This window comes from Anolis sagrei, chromosome 2 (genome assembly GCF_037176765.1).
Source record: "Anolis sagrei isolate rAnoSag1 chromosome 2, rAnoSag1.mat, whole genome shotgun sequence".
In the NCBI taxonomy this organism is placed as follows: Eukaryota; Metazoa; Chordata; class Lepidosauria; order Squamata; family Dactyloidae; genus Anolis; species Anolis sagrei.
This window is the reverse complement of record NC_090022.1, coordinates 44,802,589-44,828,127: the sequence shown is the minus strand read 5'-3', so window position 1 is coordinate 44,828,127 and position 25,539 is coordinate 44,802,589. Positions and strand designations below refer to the sequence as shown.

The 25,539-nt window shown below is 38.5% G+C and overlaps 1 protein-coding gene across 10 annotated transcripts in view; it reads right to left on the bottom strand.

Annotated features, from left to right (window-relative positions):
• The window catches only part of LOC132769389 (contactin-4), a 643,374-nt gene that overhangs the window by 234,138 nt on the left and 383,697 nt on the right, over positions 1 to 25,539 (bottom strand). For all 10 annotated transcript variants that reach the window (XM_060766321.2, XM_060766322.2, XM_060766323.2 and 7 more), the window contains 2 exons: positions 24,949 to 25,075; positions 21,413 to 21,588 (listed from right to left, as the gene is read on the bottom strand). In XM_060766321.2, the coding sequence (XP_060622304.2) occupies positions 21,413 to 21,588; positions 24,949 to 25,075 (303 nt within the window). The remainder of the gene's footprint in view (positions 1 to 21,412; positions 21,589 to 24,948; positions 25,076 to 25,539) is intronic.

Genomic DNA, 25,539 nt, shown 5'->3' with positions numbered 1-25,539 from the left:
ACTTTTCAGTAAAGAACCCAGCAGCTCTAGCAGCATCTTAAGTGATCAAAATCATGTAGAGGTTGCCCTTTGTGCAGGTTTACTGAGAACAGCAGGATTCTTTGATATGTAAATGATACCAGCTACTGCATTTCTAGTTATCTTTAGAATCTTTCTGAAAAAAAATCAATTATCTAACCAGAATATTTTCAGCATACCTTCAGGAACCAAACAATAATAAATGGTTAGGAAACACAAAACCTGTCTGAACAAATATATAATTCTTAGGAGAAGTGCTTATTTGTGTGTTTGTGCCTTCAAGTCACCTGTGGACTTATGATGACCTTACGCATTTCATATGTTTCTCTCAGAGCTTTTATTTCTTTCCTCTGAAATACAGCCTACAATACCTGGTATTCACTATTGGTCTGGCATATAGGTACTAACCAGGGGAGACTCTGCTTAATTTCCAAGATCAGAAAGGACCTATTGCCATTTAGGATACTTAGGTTCTATATATGCATAGTAGCAATTTTCAATGAATGCAAAACACATGACATAGAAAAGAATACAGACAAAATCATGCCACAGCACAAAATGCCTACTTATTTTATAATTACAAGTCCAAAATTGTGCAAATTTTCTTCTTTTTCAAGGATTAACTCAAAATCCTTACTTCTGCATTTACCCAGGCTGGACCAAGCCACTGTAACTTTCACCATAGAGAAAGATAATTCTTACTTCTCTTCATAGAGTCTCATTACTTGCTTCACCCCACCATCTTTTTTCTGTTTCCAACTTCATTTTTTTTCATGTGCTGTTGAAGTGGTTACGCATCTGGGGAGGTTAGCAGACCCACAACCTCGCCAAGCCCCAAAACAGAGAAGATGTATTTAAAAGGGAACCAGAAAACATTTCCACTTTGAATTCTTTTCTTGTGGCAAATTGTGGTCCCAGAATCAAATAGGGAGTCCTGGAAATCCGCTGAAGCTTCCAACTCCTGCTTTATATCATACTCTTGGATACAGACATTACAGCAGGATTTACTCCAATCATCCACCAGCTTTCACCATCCAATCTAGTGGAGAGTAAGCTTGTGCATTTGGGTAAAACTTTGACCCGTTTCATGTTCTGGTTTTTGATGGAGGCCCCAATCCCTTTTTAGGGAGCCTCCTGAAATCAGGAGGGAAGCTATCTATTTTTCCTCTGTGGTACCACAAGATCCTTTTTCTATCAGCCCATTGGGGGGGGGGGTGGCTCCCCAGGCTCCCCTTCAAGTCAATTTAGGCATTTAAGCTGTTTTAATCTAGAGAAGAGGTACTTAGCTGCAGGCAGGCATCTGCGCTGGGCCTGCATGCCACACACACACTCTCTCTTGTCAAGGCAATAAGGAAATTCTGACTTTCTTACTCTAGAGAAGGCTCTTAGTTCCAGGCAGGCAGGTGCGCTGGGCCTGCATGCCACACATGCACTCTATCTTTAAAAGGCAAGGAAGCAATTTCTGACTTTCCTACTCTAGAGGAGGCACTCTGCTGCAGGCAGACACCCATGCTGGGCATGTACATCGTACACACACTCTCTCTTTAAAATGCAAGGAGGCAAATTCCAATTTTCTTACTCTAGAGGAGGTGCTTGGCTGCAGGCAGGTTTGCACACTGGCCCTGCACACTACACATGTACTCTCAGTTTCTAAGGCAAGGAGGCATGGAGATCCATATCCCATGAAAACAGAGAGGGAGCCAGTGATTGGCTCCCACTTGTTTTCATGTTGAGCAGGTTTTTGTGCCAGAGGGGCCCTTTCCCATTATGTGCTTCCGAAGGTGCTGGAGGTTCCACAGATACGGGATCCTTGCACAACTCCAGTGGTGAGTAGTGGTTTGAAGAACAGGAAGAGTCTGTTCTTGAAGAGACCCATGGGCTTCTTATGAGGGCTTTAAGGGTTTCTTTTAATCTTGTAATTACTACCAATTTACAGATAGTCTTCAATTTGGCAAAAGGGACATTGCACTATGGTTCAGTCTCTTGCTCTGCATGCAGAAAGGTCCCAAGATGATCCCCTGGAATCTGCAAATCAGGCTAGGAAAGACTTATATCAGAATATTTGTGCTCCCATAAGATTCACAATTTCTCTATTAAAGGAAATTAGCTAGTTATGCTTCTTTCCTAGCAGCCAGTCACATTTCCTTCATGGTTAATAGTGTATTTAGTGGCCCATTTGCTCCTATTATGAGGCATGAATTCTTCTGATTTTTAAAATCAAAACTGTCTTATCACAAGCAGTAATCAGCCGTTTATTTTATGGTACCTACAAACAAAAGCAAACACTGAATAAAAGTAATGGATATTTTGAAACTTTATATATCATTGGTTCCTCTCTCAACTCATTACATTATTTTACTACTGAAATATTTACTTACTGCACAATTTACTTATCATGCACACTTGGTACTCTGGGAAAAACAGTCAACAGTTGAAGCATTGCAAAATAAAAGGTTTGTAAAATATTTTTATGCATATACCATATCTTGTTGATAGCTACACCATTTAATCTGGCCAAATCTCTTCCAAAAACAGTCCATTAAGACTATACTAGATATAATACACAGACACAGAATACAGCAAACAAACACACACACGCATGCATGATTGTGTCTCCAACTTCTGCCTTGCATTTACACCAGCTGTGCCTGTTCCTTGAGACATCACATCAGGCTACAGTGGCACATAACTTGATTACAATCCCACTTGTACTACTGTAATAAAAATAAAGGCAATAAATAGATAAATACAACTGTGTGTGCATCACATCAAGCTTTCTCACAAGTCATATTCTGATGTATTTATAGTTAGCATACATGCTATGTGGAATAAGCTAAACATTAACTCAGAGGAGAGATGGTGGTAGGATACATATTACAAGGACATATTGTCCTTGAACAGGTTGTTCCATAACATTACATATGTTTTATCAATACATGTACATATGTACTGATTTTATATTAAATTCCACATCCCCCCAATAATATGTTACACAGGTAACCTTAACCATAACTTTAAGCTGCGATTATGATTTAAACCCAATGACGAACTATCAATTACACAAGTGTGTTCTTCATTAGCCTTCCATATATATATTTTAACATGTGTCTTTTCTTTTCTCTTTATTTCTTTAATTTATATCCCACCTTTCTTTCAGCATAGGATTGAAGACAGATTGTACCATTTGAAACAAAGAGCAACTAAAAATAGTTAGAAGCCAATGAAACAATCTTCTTTAAAATGCAAGTTATAAACTAGTTAAATAGCATATTTAAAGTATAATAAAACACAAACCCAACACAGACCATGAAGATCAGCAACTGCTGCAGCAAATTTAAAACCAATGCCATTTTTAAATAAAAAGTTTTTTTGCTTGTCAGTAGAAAGATAGTAGGGCAGAGGCCAACTAAACTGTCAGTGGAAGGAAGTTTCACACCCTTTCAAATCCACTTCACTGACTAACATTGTATTTGAGTATTTATATTGTACTGCAGTTTATGTCTGATAGACATGAATAAGAAATGGAGGGGAATGCAATAATATGTCTTTCTAGATAACATCCATATCTTTCTCTATATAACATTTATCATTCTTTCTTGCTGACTCTTCTTCCTGCTGTTCCACTTAAACAGAGTCTGCAGAAGGAAAAGAAAGGAAACATGGAAGATTACAAGCTCTGCACCATCACAAAGACAGAGACAGCATTTCTCTGTCTCTGTCTCCTAGGAAATGGGGAAGTATAGCCTAAATGGTCCCTCAATAGTCTTCACACAATGCTGTTTACATTGCCTCCAAATTCTCCATATTTGTCAGGAAATGGTGGGACTCAAAACTCTCTCTGTGCCAGAGGTTGCCACATATGAGTTGAAAAAAAGATGTGTCTGTTGGAGTATATGACTTAGGGAGGTATTATTATTATTATTATTATCATTATCATTATTATTATTATTATTATTATTATTATTATGTTTATGTTTATGTTTATGTTTATTTATACTCTGCTTTTTCTCCCCAAAGGGGACTCAAAGTGGCTTGACATAAAACCATTGATATCCAATTTAAAATATACAAATATACAAACTTTAAAAGAGAATTAAACACAACCAGTGTTTTTAAAAATCAGTTAAAATCCATCAAACATATTAAAAGTTAAAAACTGCAGCACCCCCAATCTCAGACACCTTCATTTTTAAAAGGCTGTCTGAATAAAAAGGTTTTAGCCTGTTACTGGAAGGACAACAGGGAGGGGGCCATTCTGGCTTCTGGGCAGAGAGTTCCACAGACGATTCACTAGACTGGGCATCCACACCTCACAAGTAAACTGATGTGATTTAATGTGGGGTAAGCCACTTAATGTGCTTACACCCTGAGTTAAAACACACACACACACAAGGCAATGTCTGAATTGTGACCATTCTCTGGGCTGTAGGGCCAGTGTCCTGCTGCAGAGGTGGCTGACAGTGCCCATGTCCGGCCACAATGCAGAATATAAATTGCACATTTCATACTGGTTCCACCTGCATTATGTGCTGGTGTATAACCACCTCCAACATCACTAGCTCTTGTTTGGTCTGTAAATCCTCCTAGGCAGTGATTCTTCATCTTGTTCAGGTTTCCTGCCCCTATCCAGATATGTTAAAGGAACTAGATCTTTCAGATCTCTGGCATAAAACTGCCATCTTTGCTTGACTTTTGGTTTTCCTACTAGGTTTGCTTTGCAATCTTGCCTATTTTCTATCCCGTCTTGCTTTTCAATCTCAGCTAATGGCTTAGCTCTTAATTCATGGGTCCCAAGATGCTCTTGTGGTATTTCCTTTATACAACTATTGCTATCACAACCACTAAGGGATTAAGATGCTTGATTGTTTTGGCACCTTTTGGTCCACCTTTGAAAAGTTCCAAACATGTCTCAAGGCTTTCTAGAAACTCAGTACAAATTGCGCTCCCTGTATCCAAAATGCCTAGGACCAGAAGTGTTTTGGATGTTACAGATGGAACCCAAGTCTCAATATGAAATTTATTTATCTTTCACATGCACCTTATATACAGAGCCTGAAGGTAATTTTATACACAATCTTAATCATTTTGTGCATAAAACAACATTTGAATACATTGAAATACCAGGTATTATCATCATCATCATTTAATAACTTATTAATCGCCTTCCAGCCGAGAATGCTCCAGGCGATTTACAGCTAAATTACAAAAGATAAAATACATACATACACAAATTAAAAATCAACAGAGATCAAATGCTCTAGTAAAAAGCCAGGTCTTAAGTGCGAGAGTAAAAGGCCCTAAGTCACGCATGGTTCTCATGTAGGGCGGCAAGGAATTCCACAAGGCAGGAGCAGAAATAGAAAAAGCCCTGCATCTGGTCCTTTCCAAGTGCACTTCTCTAGGACCCGATATATGGAGTAAGTCACGTTGGGCTGGTTGTTGTGACCTCCGATGATGGGAGAAGGAGAGGCGGTCCCTAAGGTATGATGGACCCTGGCCGTAAAGAGTTTTAAAGGTCAGAACTAGCATCTTATAGAGGCCACGGTACTCAGTTGGAAGCCAATGTAAATGTTCCAGCACTGGTGTTATATGGCATTTCATGGGCGTTCTTGTGAGTAACCTGGCTGCCACATTCTGAACAATACGAAGCTTTCGGGTCGTAGACATCGGAAGGCTCACATACAGGGTGTTGCAATAGTCCAGCCTAGACGTGACCGTGGCATGGGTGACAGTTGCCAGAGCCTCGTCAGATAGGTAGGGTGCCAGTTGCCTCGCTTGTCGTAGATGGAAAAAGGCCTGTTTGCTGGCAGCAGCGACCTGAGCTTCCATTGTCAGCTGTGAATCCAGGATGACACCTAAGCTCTTAACAGTGGTCGATGGAGATAGGGCGGCACTATCGAAGGTGGGTAATGGAGGAGTCAGACCTGCCGGGCGGCCATGCCAGAGAATCTCAGTCTTCGCCGGGTTCACCTTCAGTCTGCTAGCACATAGCCAGTTTGACAGAGCTTCTAGACATAGGCTGAAATTGTCTGGAATTGACGTTGCTCCAGGCTCCAGACGCAGAAGGACTTGGGTATCGTCTGCATATTGGTAGCAGTCCAGGCCGAAACTCCGAGCCTGTATCATTGTCTCAGTCACTCATATGAACTATTTCAGATTTTGGATTCCTGAATTCTCAGATATGGGATACTTGGTCTATATCAGCAATAACAGCAGGTTTCACAGTGTTATTAATGTGGCCAACACACATTTTGATGCTTCAAATGTTAGACCTGTTTCTGAATATATTTGACCTGCTGATTCCAAAAATTGCATCAATTTTCCGCTGCCAGGTCTAGGTTTTAATATACAGAACATTTCATAGAATCATAAGGTTGGAAGAGACCTCATGGGCCATCCAGTCCAACCATCTGCCAAGAAGCAGAAAAATCGTATTCAAAGCACCCCTGACAGATGGCCATCCAGTCTCTGTTTAAAAGCCTCCAAACAAGGAGCCTCCACCACACTCCGGGGCAGAGAGTTCCACAGCTGAACATCTCTCACAGTTAGGAAGTTCTTCTTTATGTTCAGGTGGAATCTCCTTTACTGTAGTTTGAAGCCGTTTTCCCACGTCCTGGTCTCCAGTGCAGAAGAAAACAAGCTTGCTCCCTCCTCCCTATGACTTCCACTCACATATTTATACATGGCCATCATGTCTCCTCTCAGTGTTCTCTTCTGCAGGCTAAACATGCCCAGGTCTTTTAGTTGCTCCTCATAGGGCTTGTTCTCGAGTTCTTTGATCATTGTAGTTGCCCTCCTCAGAACACATTCTAGCTTGTCAACATCTCTCTTAAATTGCCATATTCCAGTCTTCATCTGCTCATCCATAGAAAACTATGATAACCATATATAAGAAACTAGAGCTGTTGCAACCTATCCAATGAAATTTCGTGAAGCAGCATCCTAAACAATCAAGACACCAATATTTTTAAGTGAGTTGTGTTATTTTTCTATTGTAGAGGAGTTAACAATTTGATTTTCCAGTGTTTTAGGAAAGACTTCTCCCACCATGTCTTAGTCAGCTTCGATTGAACATTCTTGATAAATAAAAACCTGAATTCATTTGAAGTATTCGAAGGACAGCTCCTAATTACACAGAGCTTGAGTATATTTTCCTAAAGCTAGTGAGCCAGGGAAATCAAACACATGCTGTATCAGGCAGAGCATGTCACATTTTACTCCCTTCCCTAGAGAAGGAAGGGGCATAATCACAGTCTTCTAATTAGTCTGTACACATGGGAGTTTAGGAACATGCTGCCCTTTGCACAGAATTCATAATGAAGCTATATAGCTCAGAGCTCCAATTTTATTTTATTTTTTTAAACCACCATGGATACAAATAGGCATTTCATGGATATATCTGACAAACAGCATGTTTGCAAGAGGAAATTAGCCAGCATGTCACAAAGAGTCAGAAGACTCCATAAATCTGGATCCTGATATCCAAAATCAACAGCTCACATAACCATTTCTCTGTGGGAGCACCCTGAGTTTTGAATACTCTCCTGGGGAGAAAATGATTAATGCTGGCATTACACCACCCCACTTTCGACACAAATCAAAATACTCCTTCTTTTTTTTGCAATGAGCAGCAGCAGCAACACTATTGTTCAGCTTTTTCGCTTTCTGATTGAGTAGTTTAAGGTATATTTCTCTCCTTTTTTAATCCCATGTATATTGACCAAAGATTAAACGAAGGAAATTTTATAAATTTCAAAAATGGCTTATGTTTGCACAAGCAGTGAAAAGCAAATACAGAATTCACACAATCACAAACCAAAGATTAAAGGGAACTTCATACTTGAGTTTTTAACTCTTCACAGAAAATTACATTTCACACCTTATGATTTATCACCTGATACACCACACTAAACCTTCCTATACCCCATTCAATGTAACTATCAGGTAGTTTTAAAAATATATAAATTATACTTCATTTATCACAATGGCTTCTTCATTGACAAGTACAAATTAATACATTATAATAGTTATAATTTCCCTGATTTACATTAGATTTGCCATTAGAAACAATGGGTCCACAATTATGCTATTCTTGTATAGCAAGGATAGGTAAAGTGTTGCCTGGGGCCCTGTTATATTAACCACTTATCTCACTATGATTCCACTTTCAACTTCCATGGCTGCATTGTTAGTATTTAGGGATTTGAAGTTTAGTAAGGCAGTAGAGCTGTTTGATAATTCTGAATACAGGCAGTCCCAAGTTATGAACAAGATGAGTTCTCTAGGTTTGTTCTAAAGCTGAATTTATATATAAGTTAGAATAGATACATTTTAAAGTGTTAACTCCCATGTGGTGGTTGTTTTGCTGTCTGTGTCCCTCTTCAGAAGATTTCACTTTACTTTCTGTCCCTGATCATCGAATTTTGAAAAAAAAATTGGCTTGTTGTCAAAACAAGGATTGGTGAGAAAGCGTCTGTGGAGACATTTTCTTATTTCCATAATAATCTTTTCAGGATTCAATTTCCCTTCGGAGGGATAGATTTCCTGTTGTCTCATCCCCGTTCTTAACTATAAGTCATTTGTAAGTTGGATGTTTGTAACTTAGGGACTGCCTGTACTCCTCCTTAAGCTATATCTCCCAGGATACAATGAGATGTAATCACTGAAACTGAAGTGAAGTTATAATGCTGTGAGCAGTAGTGCAAAAGGGTCACTGTAAACTGCATGTGAAACTCCAAAGAACTCCTCCTTTTAATAGATGTAAAAAAAATGATTTTAAAAAATCAAGATATCCACCAAAACCTAAAGAGATGGGTGGGACAATTTTACACTGTTTTAAACTAGAATTTTTAGGCCACCAAGAGAAGCTTTAAAAAAAAAAGTAGCAGGAACCAAAGCAAAATGGGGAAGTAAACCCATAGTATAGTGTTGTGTGGTTTCTGAGAGGCTGTATGGCTGTGTTCTGTTTTTCTCCTGATGTTTCGCCTGCATCTGTGGGTGGCAACTTCAGAGGAACTGATGGTGGTAAATCCAAATTATCTTGCTTTTTTTAAAAGTTCTTAGGAAGGCCAAAATATGGCAAAATTGTCTTCTATCCCCAAATTTGACCACAAAGTAGGATTCTTCACCCCTTCCACACAGTTGAATACAATCCCACATTGTATTCAACTTTTTCCCAGTTCCAGCAGACCTCACCTCTGAGGATGCTTGCCATAGATGCAGGAGAAATGTCAGGAGAAATGCCTCTAGAACATGGCCATATAGCCCGAAAAAACCCACAGAACTGAGTGATTCCAGCCATGAAAGCCTTCGACAATACAATCCCACATTATCTGCTTTGAACTGGAATATATGACAGTGTGGACTCAGATAATCCAGTTCAAAGCAGATATTGTGGGATTTTCTGCCTTGATATTCTGGGTTATATGGCTGTGTGGAAGGGCCCTGAGTAAAGTAAACTGGGGAAGGGCTTGGTGGTGTAGGTTATAGCTTTCTGAGGGCCCTTCCGCACAGCCTTATATCCCAGGATATCAAGGTAGAAAATCCCACATTATCTGAGTGTGGACTCCGATAATCCAGTTCAAAGCAGATATTGTGGGATTTTTTGCCTATATCCTGGGATATAGGGCTGTGTGGAAGGGTCTGAGGTCCAGTGCGAGACATGTTGCACTCTGAGTCTAGACCTTGAGCAGTTGCCCAGAGTTACAAAGGCTTAATCCTGTATTTACTTTTTTGCCAGTGCAACAGTTTATAGACCGGACTGCTTTTATGGTTACAATTAGTGGGAGTGTATCTTGCCAAAACAATTTTTCTCATTTCACTGGGTATGCTATTTCACAAAAATATATATATAAATGGGATGCCTTTCATAGGTGTAGAAGCTATTGCTGTTATTTATTTGTTAATGTTCCACTTCCACCCAAAACTGGGAATCAAGGTGGCTTTACAGGTAATATCAGAAACCATACATTAGGAATGAATCTGAATACAGAGAGCTACAAAGTGCTTTCAAATGAGACCTTTAGAGAAACATTCTGGAGATGGTTTATGAGTGGTAGGGTAGGGACATAAAGAGAGGCTAGATTTAGGCCACTGCTTTTCATTTCATTTATAGAAGTATTTGTATTTGTTTATTCATCCCAGAATCTTCTTATGCCAGTGGCTAGATTCTTCATAGTGATGAGGGATGTCATGCAAGATTGTCTACTGTTGAGCAGCCTATTTCTTGAAGACTTTGTTTGATTTATGAATGCTACACCTGCACAGTTGTTCCTCCTATGATTACTACTGTCTACATCAGTGCAGTTCTGCTGGTGTAGGTAATCAAAAGGAGTCTGGCTCCAGTATCTTCAGAAAAGCCTGAAGCAAAAACATAAAATGTTTGGGGCATTAACAAAAGTTAGCAACGCAAAAGTAGATCCACTAAAATTGACCCCCATGACAAAACCAGCCAAACACAAATATTGGGATAACAAAGGCATGGGCAAATTTCGGCCCTCCTGGTGTTTTGGAGCCAGACATCAATTGTGGGAGTTGAAATCCAAAACAACTGGAGGGCCAAGGTTTGCCCATGCCTGGGATAACATGACTTAATTATTTGTTACAGCTAAAAACAACGTTGGCAGCCATATATGGGCCCTGGATCACATATTCGGACAACCCAGCTACTGGTCCAATGGCATGGATCTGTATGGCTCAGGCTAGCGGCACTGGTAACAGTTGAGAGGATGTAGTGCAGGTTCTCATTCATCACTGCACTAGGTAACCTTACATCAATGCTGAAACCCTTCTGATACCATTCATCTAGAGCCAATAATGTTTGCATGATTCCAATAAATATGCCCATTGCTGTCCACTCGAATGGCCCCAAATGGAATGAAGAACAAGCCAATAACCAATCCAGGGCCTATTCTAACTGCCTTCAAGTTGTGATGAGGAGATACAATGCAGAAACAATAATCAACAACTGAGCATGGGAGTGTGGGTAGAGCTAGAAGGCAACTGAGCTGGTGGGGTAGCTCTGACAATTTATATAGCCAGAGGGCGGACCTGAATGAAGAGATTTTCACTCAGGTCCACCCAATTGGAGCAGCTCATGTGGCTCGCCACAGTGGTTGGTTATTTATTTATTTCGTACACATTTACCCCGCCCTTCTCCCCCCCAAGGGGGGAGGCTTCTAGTGTACCAGAGTGTGCAAAGCCCCAGAGCTCCCTGGGAAGAAGGACAGAATGCTCACAGCTGCAACTGCCCTGCCCGGTAAGTCAGGCAGGACATAAGTAAATTGTCTGGTTATTTTGGTTTGGAGAAATCCAGGCTGTGTTTCAGTTATTACAGCCTTCTTTTGTAAGAGCCCACAATTTTAGCTAATAGTCTTAACTATTTGTTACACAACTTTTCTTGGTATTCGTGTCCAGCTGACTGCTCAGTAGTTGCTTTACTTTTTGAAGATGAGAACAATATGCAACCACCTTCATTCTATCAGAATTTCTTCTACTCTCCAACAATGCCCAAGGACTTTTGACAGTGGCTCTAAAGTCATACTGCAAGTTCTTTTAGTATCTTGGATCATCAGGCCCTGGGAATCTGAATTCATTTAAAGTAGGTTAAGTATTTTTATATTTCTTGTTCCTAGGTATTGTGTGTTGCAGTTGACTTACTTTGTCTTTGTTCTGTTTGCACTTAACTGTTTTCCCCTAGGAAAAAACTGAGAAATGTATGGCTTTATTCTATAAAATATAATGTAAATTCTTTCCTGCCACCACAAATATACAGATCAGAGGGCTGATAAGTGCAGCCACTGTGCTTATCATGCTTCCTGATCCAGGTAGTTTGAGATCAATCACTCTGCAGGATTTACAGAAATCCCCTCCCTCGCTCAGTTGCCTACCCTCTAAAGCAAACTAGCTACAAAACTGTAAAAAAAAATCAGCAATTTTCTCAATCAATCAGTCTATCAAACTATGGCAGCACAATAATATTACTATGAACAACTGTCATTCTACAGAATGACATCCATCAAATAAAGTGAAGGAGCCAATGTCAGTCATTCGGGATAATAAAGCTGTTTCACTTTCAAAGGAATCATTACATGGGATCAGTATTAGCTGCATATCAAATATGCATTGAGTGGTTTTCAGGCATAAGATGACTTTAAAAAAAATCAGCAACTTAACTTCGATCAATATTTTCCTAATTACTCATTATTATTAATTTAAAATCATACAAACAAATAGACCAAAGAAGTGGGTTGCTGTTGAGTTTTCTTGATTGTATGGCCATATTCCAGAAGCATTCTCTCCTGACATTTCAGAGCATTCATCAGGAGAGAATGCTTTTGCAACATGGCCACATAGCCCCGAAAACTTACAGCAATCCAGTGATTCCAGCCATGAAAGCCTTCGACAACACATAGACCTAAAAAGCACAGCAAAACCTAACTAAAAGACCCTGGCCATCAATTTTCTGTGTAAATAAAATGCATTTACCCAAAAGAACTGACATTAAAAAAATTATGCCAATAAATTGGTGAGTTTTCAAACATTGTTTCTCATACAATTTTGGTGATGTAAAGTATTATTGCATGACGAAGAATTTGAGAAAGTTACCTTTTTGTACTTGGGGAATTTTTCCCAAGCTGTGCTAATTGCCAGACACAAAGAAGCACATCATTATATGGCTCCAACCAGATCCTACTGTAACACTACCAGAAGATATTCACTCCCATGGGATATCCCCACATAACACAGCAACATTCAATGATAGTCAAGATGTCAGACTAAAGCAAAAAAGCCACTGCGCCTCAAGGAATGATCAAAGCAGGCTACAACTGTCCTTTAACACAGGAGCAATAAAACCTCACTACGATCTGAAACACATGTGCACATAACCAGGCAGAAGCTTCCATGCTGAAAAAGCATTAAAATGTTAACCCATACATTTCAGATTATCATGTGCCACAAGCAAAGAGTGGAAGGATCAAAGTGTACCAGTCAACACCATAGGTGCCTGTAGGACAAGAAATAAATTTAATAAACCATGGGGGAAAGAGGTTACACAGCACTTTATGAGATCAATTATTTATTCTGCTACTCAGTTATGTGTTAATAATTCATAGATCCAAAGACCATCTTTCGGAACAGGGCGAACAGCATATAGGCTCACAGCAACACTCATTATCTAGGCTTAGTTCCTTGTTGATTTTGGCTGCAGTTCTGCACACAGTTAGTCTGCTGAAGCCCCACTAACATAAAAAAGGATTTTAAGCAGCCTAGTTGTATGTAGGAGTGCAGCCTTTATTTCCCAAACCACATCTTTATGCCATTGATTGGATAAATTAAATTATATCCAGTAAGGAAATAAAACCATGTTCTTTGAGGAATCAAACAAGCATCTAACAGAAAAGAACACAATCATGCTAAGCATTCACAGCAAAAGAAGAACCCAGTTTTATCTGAATTATTTTCTTCATATATGTCAAGTAAGTGAATGCTTGAGCCTGCTGTATGGGGTATAAATTAGTAGGGTCTTTTTACTACTGCAAGTAAAGGTTTTCCTTCACCATCTTCCTTTTCCCTCTAAGGATCATCAATCCATTCCTTATTAGTATGATGTACTATATTCCTTACTCTTACCAATTTTATTCTATTTAAAAAAAGAATGACTAATAGGTCAGGAAACAATGAGCAAATCTGAAATGTTAATGATGTATAACATGCCAAGTATATGGGGGCACATATTTAGCACTTTCATCAAAATTAGTTTGTAACCTAAATACATATTTCAGGAATAAATTGCTGACCTGCTCTAACCTCTTCTACAGCTTAAATATCTACTTCAGAGTTTAATCTGCAGAGAATAAGATACACAAAGAATAATTTAGCCTTTAACTACAAGAGAGAGTGAGGGGGGAAGAGAAAGAGAGAGAGAGAGAACATCCTTTAATGATGCCCTTGTATTCAAAATTTAACCCGTTAGTCTTTTGTCTCTTAAGATGAGTGGATGTAATTTGGCAGAGAATTTAAAATGAGGGATAAAAGAGAAAAAGGAAGAGGCCACCCAATGGAATAATGAACAGCACGGAGTAAAAGGAAAACTTGCTGGAAGAAAGGACAAAAAAGCCCCCCAAATTAAGGCAATATGGTTTTGCCAGACTTGAAATATCTTGAGAGACTGTCTGGTTATTAAGATGGATTAGGGACAGCAAATGCCCTGGAAGTTCATGCAGAGTAGTGAGTTTTGGAAAACAGTAGAGCTATTTTAAACCTGAACTTTGCTGACACAGTATAGATTGATGTGCTGTGTTATATCAAGTGTGAAGCACACAACTCCAAGTGTGAGGCACAACCAATGCAGGGACTTATGAATATGTGTTACAGCATTTTCAATTTATTGTGTTAGCCAATTTTTAAAAAATACAAATATCTCCTCCCCCATTCATAGAACTTCTAATGATACTCTGCAGTTGAGTGAGGAGGAAGATGAGAGAGAATAAAGACTTAAGAGAAAAAGCTTGTTTATACTGGAGTTCTGAGAGTGGGTTGATTTGATTTCACTTGCATTAGATGGGTGAATGGGAGAAGCAACTATAGTTTATTTACCATGATTATACCCGTCGTTCTCACCCCAAAGGGGACTCAGAGTGGCCTTACAAAATAGGCAACAATTTGATGCCATGTAACATACATACGTATAATAACATAGACACATTAAAACCTCAAAGTTAAAAACATTTAAACATTAAAACCAGTTGTTAAAATCACACAGTCCAAAATCATAATCCAAGGCTGTTCCAAGTCATGATTGCATTAATTAGCATTCACATATTGCACTGAAAACTACTGTCCAAAAGCTTGGTCCCATAGCCACCTTTTTAATTTCTTCCTGAAGATCAGGAGGGAGGTAGATAACCTAATTTCACTTGGGAGGGAGTTCCACAGGTGAGAGACCACCACTGAGAAGGCTCTGTCTCCCGTCCCCAACAACCATAACTGAAAAGGAGGTGGAACAAAAAGCAGGACCTCCCCAGAAGATCTTAACCTCCATGATGGTTCATAGAGGGAGATACATTTGGGCAGGTAAGTGGGGCTGGAACTGTTCAGGGCTTTATAGGCTATAGCCAGCACTTTGAATTGTGCTTGGTAGCAGACTGGCAGCCAGTGAAGCTGGCATAACAGGAGAGTTGTGTGCGTTCACACAGGTAAGCTGGGCCGAAACTATAGTCTTATAGTTCCGGGAAGAAAGGGTTTTCCTTTGTCTATTTAGAAAAGGGAGTGTGAATGTTAAGAAAAACCTTGCTTTTTGCTTTTGCTGGAATGGAAATGTTTCTTTTGTTTCTTGGAGGGGCTGATGAGGGATAAGGAAGTACAGTCTTGAGAGTTTTGGTGTGGCTAGAAAGTATTTCTTCTGTTTTGGACTGGAGTAAGGAACTGGGGTTTGCTTTCTTCACATGGCAAGTCCATTGCAAAATGATTAGCTTTCATGTCATACCTTCTGCATATGAGGAAAAAAATAGAGCATAATATATGTTGCTTCTCTCTCTCCTAATGTGCTTTTTCTACCTAGGAGATCTGCTGGAGAAGGTAAAATAAAAGAGCAAAGTTTTCACCAATCTGTCTGTGAAGATACCTTATGTACTTATGTTTCAATAGACCTCATGTATAAGTCTGAGGCAAGTTTAGGGGCTGAAATGATGGATTTTGATATGAAGCATGAATAAACCAAGGATTATTCCGCAGAAAGGGGAACCACTAATCCCACCTAGGAGGGGCCAGCCACCCAGGCTGCTACCACCATTTCCCCTTTGAGGCATTCAAAAAGGCCAGAAGCTGTATCACAACAGGGAGAATAGATTGGGTTGGTGCATGTTGCAGGTTCTCTCAGGATAGACTAAGTTTTTGCCTTTACCACGCAACTCAGAGAAGGGGATGGTTTCTTTAGTGATACAAGTTAAAGTATAATACAGATAAGTAGACTTAGTTTTGGGGGCAGGTTTTGATTAAAATGTACAGAATTATAGATAAGTGTACAGCATAACTTTTATCTAAGGACAAGACAGCTCATCATAGCCATCAGCAAATGTCTTCCTCTGCTGGTTTCTCTGGAGAGCATCACATATTTCTTGAATGTGGAATAGGTAAGCTCTGATTAAATTACTAACTTTGTGGCTAGTTCAGCATATTCCCCAGTCTCCAGTGATTCCTTATGGAATCATTAATTTAGATCAAAAGTTCAAGAAACACCCAGGAATGAAATACAACATAAATAGAGGACTGCTTGTATTGATCTTCTTTTTCATTTTCACGATAGTTCCATGTTTTACAACAGATTCGACATTGCTGACAGGAAACAGCAGAAAGGTCTGATCCTGATTTTTTTAAAAAATCAAACATTTCTGATAGAAAAGAAGCCATCATGCAATGGCAATGGATCCCACCCTATCTTTGTCTGGCCATGCGTTAACAGCAAGCTTGTTACCCCACTGCCTATATCAATCTTTCTCAAAAAAAAAATTTAGGAATACCTGGGATATGTATGATTGATCTCATCCCCACATCTAGATCTAACTATATCACTGCCTCAGTAGCAGGAGAGATTATTTTATATTCAGAATAAATGGCATTGTAAAAATGCAATTTTTTAAAAAAATCATAAAATTTTTGAAGACAAGACATATCTTCAATGCTGTCTCAAACTGCTAACACGGGATATATATTCAGAAGTTTCTCTACACCATTTCTTCCTACAATGACAAGGGAAGTAATTTTTCAGTGAAGCAAGTTTTGAGTTCAGAAATTGGCTTCTCCCAGTAACTTCCATGAAGTGTCCTTTATGGCTGATTTCATTCTATCAAGAGTTACACACACCTCACTTGAATGTCAGGATTCAAAAGAATGCATTATTAAAATTGATGCACATCTTTATTGCTTTCTAGAAGCAAATCCTGTGTAATAAACTTAATCCACCAAGGATATTTCAAAATCTAGACATTATGTTTGCAATCTTCTTACTCAGGCAACATAAGGTGACATATCTTTTACGAAGTAGGAGGACAAATAAAACAAAGCCAATGCATAATTTGAGTTACCTTTTTCTCCCCCTTTCATCTTATTTCAAATCAAAATATGAGTGATATGTGTGTGACATTTAACAAATATAAATGTTAAGAATGTGTTGGTCATAAGAAACACCATTTGCCACTTCATTGCTAGGAAACAAACTTTGCTTATTAAAGCAACCTCCTTAATTAAAAATAAGTCATGCCAAGCTTGTGCTTGCTCATCCATCAAAGTTGCTGTTGCAGTCCAGATGTGTTCCTGGGATACAATAACACACCAATTAATTAAACGTAGCACAGATTTTAGTGTACCATGCTTACAAATTAAGCCAAATTTCAAACATTATTACAGACATAGAAATTACAATATCTAAACAAAATCGCTAAATCTGTCAAGCTCAAAAAGAACTCTATTCAAAGATTTTGATTAAAGGAAGACTTATCAGTAAGTATGCATGATCTCCCATCTTGTCCCCAGACTGAGGAATGATCGGAAATCTGTATATTTATTTTCTCTTCTATGATGAACCATGGGAAGAAAAATCAAGAAGCAAATTGAGTGGGGGGGGGGGGGATGTGAAGAAGAAATTTAAAAAAAAACACATTCCTCATCTATCCCTTCCATCCTTTCAGCAGATGCAGAAGGGTTTCTCTACAATTGTGTTGAAGATTACTCCATGACCAGGACATTTGGATGGCTGCCCAAAGCATCTTCCATTTCATCATTTTCTACATAGCTAGCATGTTGTGGTCAGGTCAGTAAGTAACATTCTTACATAATATGATGACAACATGTTGAATAATCTTCTTTGAATAATAAGGTATTAAAACTTAGGTTATTGAATAGCCAAGCTTTTTGATTTGTGAGATCTGGGATATCATAGAGCAGCAGAATTTAGGAAGAGGAAGCTGTATTTATGAGGCAATCTCCCTGACAAACCAGAATCTCATGTTATTAGCCTCAAAGAAGCTGTTCATTACCTACCTTTCACAGAGGACATTTTCAGTGATGGAACAAACAACACAAGGCTATGAGAAGCTGATACTATATTGTAAATTATTCTGGAGAATAGAAGACTACCCATGGCTATTACTTTTTTACTACCTAACATCTTTCAAGGAAATTGCCACAAAAACGGGCTTTTCATTTTGTGTGATACATCCATGTGTGTTTGTGTGGGTTTTTTTGTTTTGTTTTACCGGTAGTAACATAAATATAATGATCACTGTAATTCATTTGCATTAATAAGGGAAGGACTGAATAAGAGAAATGATTGAAATGTCCACTTCCTTCTATGAAAGAGATATTTATCATCAGCCATAGTTCTAAACTTCTAACGTATACTTTTTCCTCTCTTTCAAATCCACCAAGACAGGGAGATATACACTGTAAACACTGACTTCCTACAGTGTATTTACACTCAGTAAAATGGACACATGTACTGTATGTGATCAAAATTTTAATTAAACTCACTGGGACTTGGAGGAAAGGGCTTATCCCGGGTTAAATCGCATTAACCTGGGTGTGTTATTTGAACGCACAAGGCTAGTGCGACAGCTACACTGCATTTTTTGGCAGTGTAGATGAGGCCAGAGATTACAGCATGAATTATGGAAACCATAAGAACAGTTTCAACTGAACACAGATAAGAGTCTATTCTAAAGTCCACTCCATGGTGATAGAGGTAATGAAGAAAATCATTGCACCTGCAAAAGATCTTTACACAATTGGTCGCAGATAATTTTTTTCAGATGCAATCTGACTCAGGTTCTGTGGTTTTACAGGTCCAGTGCATACAATTATGGCTCCTATTTGTCCTGTGCAGCTGCGTTTGTTTCAATCTGTGCAGCACCAGGATGTGAACAGAATACTTGGAGAGGTGACAACTACCACTGGTATGCTGAATCTGTGTCTTAATTAACTTATAAAAGCAGCCAACGATGGACTGGCTGAATGGATGTGATGAATGTCTCACTATACCAAGGCAGGGTTTTATCCTGCCCAAACAAGGCTCTGAAATCCACTATATCAGACAACTGCTGACCAGACTCCAAAATCCCTTTCTTGGGCAAAGTTCAGGAGCATGTTGTGCTCCTCTAACTCGAAGAGTTGATGAATGAAAAAATATTATTTAGATCCATTACAGGTGTGGTGATCGGTCAGCGATGGCTTTTGTTGCTTTATACTGAGAAATGAATCATGGGATTGTGTCCTTGTTAGTTCTGCTGGAAATTTCTGTGGCTTTGATACCACTGATGAAAGTTTTGCCTTCATTTTTTAAATTAAGATGTAAATGAAACCAGTGAGAGAGGTTATCTGGAATTTTGTGGCTCATGAGTGACTCGTATGTTGATGATACTCAACTCTATCTTTTCTTTCTATCCAATTACAAAGAAGCTATTTTAGTATTAAACTTATGTGTATTGTCTGAAGGAGGAGGAACTTTTCTGGATTATGCTTCAATTTATTCACTCCTGACTAATTTTACTTTACGTTTCAGAAGCTTTTTATATTATAAACTGTTTTGGCTATATTTTGTTTTAAGCTGTGCTGTGAAATGCCTACAGTCCCATACTGATATACAAATTAAATGAATAAATAAACATAAGAAAACTCATGATGGTTTACATTATTAATTCATATTATGGAAAGTGAGCTTCAGTATCTAATATGTGTACCTCTACCCTTTTACTTGTACAATAGTTTTGAATATATATATATATATATATATATATATATATATATATATATATTGATAGTATTATTTTCAAGAAGACATTTTAGATGAGCACTTTTCTGGGGTGACACTGTCCTTCGTTTTTGAAAACTACCTTCTAAGGGATTTCCCAAAACCATGGAATATAAATATATAAATAATGAATATAATTCTTCATGGCTATAGTACTATTTGGAGAGTAAGACAGGAGTAAATCACATCTTACATACCTATCACTTAAAATAATGAAGATTAATACAGAAGATGTGCCATGCAGATAAATACAGATTCCTCGTTTGTTTTATTTATCTTCTATAATTCATTTATGTCCCTCTTTCAGTACTGCTACCCACTCAAGTAAGACTGTGAAAGGTAACAGGAAAAAGTCAGAAACAAAAACATTTTCGTTTCAGAGAGGAATATATCAAATTATTTTCTTGACAACAGACTTTCCAAAACAAGTCTTAAAAATTATATCCATTAATTGTTCTATGACCAGGTAACATTAACAACCAAGCACATAGATATGAACTGCTTCTAACTGAAACTCTAAATGGTTTGAGACCTTAAATCATATCCTCAGGTGGTGTCATTAGCCAATTTAAAATGCCTCAGTTGATCGGTATAAGTACAAACATGTATTTTTTAAAAAAATAAATGCTAATCATCAGGACATAGAAAAACATTTAGCATTTATTTCATTCTCATTATTGTAATATCACACTCCACTTTATGAAAAAGGACAATCAGAACAAATGAGAGAAATGTCTTCAGAAAAGTAATAGTATGTGCCTAAGCAGTTACAGCATCTGACTTACAAACAACTCTTAGTTAAGAAAGTGAGACAACAGGAAACGAGAGAAATCTACCCCTAGAAAGGGAAGGGAAAACCACTCCTGAAAGAGTTATCATGGAGAAAAGGTATCTCCACTGAAGCTTGATCACTAATCCTTGATCCCACAACAAGCCATTTTTTTTTCAAAATCCAATTAACCCAGGGACAGAAAGCAAGGTGAAATCTTTTGAACAGAGCACAGAGAACACAACAAACACCACAGGGGTGTTATCCAAAGAGAGAGAGAGAGAGAGAGAGAGAGAGAGAGAGAGAGTGGCTGGAGTACCTGTACCAACTGACATACAAATTCAACTTAAGAACAAATCTATAGAACCCATCTTGTTCATAACTTGGAGACTGCCTGTATTTGAGTGACTCATAAATGTAAGTATAAATGGAACATTGCTAAAAAAAAACTCTGGAGTCCTCATTAGGTCATTCACTGTGTAACAGACAAGAACAATTACCATTATGGGTTTTATTTTTATAAGTCCATTGGCTATGTGAATTATTCTGAAGTTAAGCATGAACACATGTAATTCAACAATATTGCATCATATCACTATATACCACTTTTTTTTATCTCAACCCAGAACTAAGAAATGGAACCACATTCTTTTCACTTCTCAAGATCGCTCAAAATATTTCAGCTTCCAAATAGTTCACACATTCATTTATCAAATCAAAGAACATCCTAAATAGAATAGTATGTATGCTTCCTAAAAGCCATCAGTCTGGTTTTATTCCAAATTATGATTAAATGAAGCAATGTCTACCATTATACTTACACGCAAACTGTAGTTTTGCTTCTCGGCTAACAATTGTTCCAAATGAATTTGTTGCTATGCACTGGTATGTTCCAGCATCTTGAGTCTTATTGGGATTATTGATCAACAAGCTGCCTTCAACCACACTGTAGCGGTAATCCATACCAATGTCAACTATGGTTCCATTTAACTTCCACCTATAACACAAAAGTGTCAGTTGTTGAATTTTGCTAACGTTAAAGGATTTATTGAAAAATATATATTGAACCAAACGACAAAAACACTCTTGTTCCTAACAAGCAAGAAATCACAACTGCCTGTAGAATAATGAAATGTGATATAACTTTTGATAAGTATACTTTTTGGTGGTCAGTCATAAAATGGATTACATTTTTATCGCTCTTGCATTGCTGCTTCAAGGCGAACATTTTATAGTATCTATGAATAATCTGTTCCATCTTCTCAAATGCAAGATAAATCTTCTGAATCAAAAACATCACAATTCAGATAGTGTTATCCAGAATTACATACTTATTAGTTATATTTACTTTACAATGACATTCCTACGGAAGGGGATGTCTCATTGGCAAAGGAGTTGAATCACTTTTTTGCCTGCTTTCAAGTAAGCCTACCACAGGTAGCTGGAATTCAGTCATTGGGAACCTGCAGCTCCCACCTCAACATAGAGGAAGATGAGATAAGGCATGTTTTGAGTGCTATGAATCCTAGCAAGGCCACTGAACCAGATGGTCTTTCTGGCTGGGTGCTTAAAGCCTCTGCTGACCAATTGGCCAGTGTTTTTACTGTAATTCTTAACTGGTCTTTATGTCAGTCTATTATTCCTTCTTGAAAAACTGGTTTTCAGGCATATCATTTCTTGCCTTCCACATACATTGGACAAGCATCAGTTTGCATATAGAGCTAACAGATGGATAGAGGACGCGATAGCCATCAGACTCTACACCACTCTGACCCGCCTGGAGTAATGGGGGAACTATGTAAGGATGCTTTTTGCAGACTTTAGTTATGTGTTTAATACAATTCTCGAACACAGACTGGTTTCTAAACTCATGGATCTTGGATTGTCATATTCAGTCTGTTCTGGACCATGGACTTCTTGTCTGGATGTTCCCACAGGGTTAGATTATGTAATCATACCTCATCAGCTCTCACTCTCAACACTGGGATGCCATAGTGCTGTGTGTTGAGTCCTCTGCTTTACACTTAGTACACATGTGGCTGCACATGTGACTGAGTTTTTTTCAGGGGGGGGTTTCGGGGGGGCTGAGTTTGGGGGGGGGCTGAGTCTGAGTGAAAGAGGGTCTACCCTAGCAAACCTTTTGTATCATTACCCCAATACCCCCATGCATATGGGATATATTGAGTATGGTGATCAGATCATGATATGAATAAACATAACAGTTTAAATAATGTACCAGTAAGGCCTTTTCGCAAACCACCATGAGGATTTCGGGGGGGGGGGGGGTGAAGCCCCTCAAGCCCCCCCCCCCCAGCTACTTGCCTGACCCCTACCCATCGGAGCAATATTACTTGCAGATGATACAGCCATGGCGGGTCTTATCTCAGAAGGGGATGAGTCTGCCTATTGGGATGAGGTAGATTGGTTTCTCTCATCATGCAGGGACAATAACCTGGTTCTTAACATCAGTAAAACCAAGAAGCTTATAGTGGACTACAGAAAGAAGAGTCCAGAAATCCAGCCCTTGGTCAAAAATTGAGACAAAGTGGAGTGGGTGGCCAGTTTTAAGTTCCTGGGTGTCACTGTTAAGGAGGATCTGACCTGGGGCGCTCATATGGAAGCATTGGTTAAGAGGGCCCAGCGGAGATTATACAATCTGAGACTTCTAAGGAACCAACAACTGAAAGAAAAAATGCTGGTGACTTTCTACCACTGTGCTATCGACAGTGTCCTACACTATTGCATCTGTGCATGGTTTGGTAACTGCACAGTGGCAGATAGGAATGTGCTCCAAAGGATAACCACTTCTGCACAGCAAATTATTGTTTATCCTCTCCCCTCTTTGGAATAACTTTATAGGTCCCACAGCCTAAAGAAAGCTCAGAGCATTCTTGGGGATCCATCACACTCAGCATATTTTTTTTTTAATTATTGCCATCTGGCAGATGGTATAGGGTGACAAGGACAAACAGGCTGAGAACTTTTGCCCTAGAGCTCTAACTATAACTGGAGCTGTAATTCCAAGGTTCAGGTGGTTGAGGTTTGGTGGGAAGTGTTTGCTGTTTTGTGATGTGTGCTGGGGAAAGCATTTAATTTCATTGTACAATAGCACCATTATGCTATTGCACTAAGAAATTAAATGCTACAATAAAGCTATTCAATTCAATTCAGTTCAATGTTACGGGGACCAGGGCAGTATATAAAGATAATACCTATTGGATTACTGCACGTGACCACTAGAGGAAGGGAAAATAACAGGAATTGGGTTGTTGTAGGTTTTTTCGGGCTATATGGCCATGTTCTAGAGGCATTCTCTCCTGACGTTTCGCCTGCATCTATGGCAAGCATCCTCAGAGCAGTCAAGAGTTCTTTCTCCCACTTTGGACATTCCACAGATATATAAACCTCACTTTTCTAGTTTCCAACAGACCCCTACATCTCTGAGGATGCCTGCCATAGATGTGGAAAAATGTCAGGAGAGAATGCTTCTAGAACATGGCTATACAGCTCAGAAAACTCAAAGCAACCCAGTGATTCTGGCCATGAATACTTTCGACAACACATTGATGTACCTTTTTTTCTAATTTTGTCTCAATATTTCTTTATTTTCTTTGTATCTTTCAGAACACAGTCTGAGAAATGGAAGGAAATAATGGAGATAATTGGAAGGAGAAGGGGACCCAGAAGACAAACTGAATAGCACTTTAGTGATGGTCTCCCAGAAAAGGAATAGATGTTGCATTGATTCTAAATATTCATGTGAGAATTCAATTTATTGGCTTTGTTTTTTAAAATAATTTTTTAGCAATCATGTGTGTGAAATTCAGGTTTTTGTTCTGAGATACTGCCAATGCAGAACACAGTGGGGTGAATGAGTCTGGCTTTTATTTCATATGTTTTTTATGCTTCTTTGTAATCTCATTCATTCTTTATCATAGGCTGGACAGTGAGAAATCGGGTTTTCTAAAATTCTTACACTCATTCAAATTCAAACTGGGATAGGGAAGGGAATGAGGCATAAAATCATGGTTGGCATTTGCTTTTTAATCATCTCTTGCAGTTTGTTAACTTTCATAGTTAGTGTAGATTTAATGAAATTGAAATAAACTCCTCCTTTAATATGAATGCAGTAAGCATATTTTTAAAAAGTTTGTTTTTTGTCGAAGTATAATGCAGCAGCATTGTTTTCATTGATTGACACATCTGTGACTTCAGTTCACAGAATTCTAGGATTGGAAAAACACGATCAATCCTAATTTATGATCATCCCACTAAAATTAATATATAGATTTTATTTTTCTTCCCCCTCAATTTATAATAAAAACGCTGCCAAAGACATTATAGATATGCAACAAACCTTATCGTTGGTTTAGGATTTCCCTTAACTTCACAGTTCAGTTTGACTTTCTTCTCATCAGAATCCAGTGCAAAAACAACACTGCTTGGTTCTTGGATGAAAACTGGTCCACGCAGTATATTGTCATCTGTAATATACAGAATCATGACAGTCATGTGTAAATAATAATAATAATAATAGTAATAATAATAGCCTTATTTTTGTATCCCGCTACCATCTCCCTGAATGGACTCGGGGCAGCTTACATGGGGACAAGCCCAATCAACAGAGTTTAAATTATGACACAGAAAAATACATGAAACAACACCATAAACATGATTATAAAGTAACCATTGACCAAACAACCAATAGTGTGACATAGTATGCAATTACTGAGCTGTGGTCGAGTGAGCTGGTGCAAATCAGTTGCAAGGACAGGGCTGATGAATAGAGTACCAAAGCCAGGTGACAGATTCGGGGTAGAAGGACAATATGGAGTAGAACACTATGTCTATAGGCAGGGAATAATAGTAAAGTGCAAGAACTAGATTTTGAGTCATGCAGCTGAAACCAATGTAGTATTGTTAAGAAAACACTTTGCAGTATGTAAAG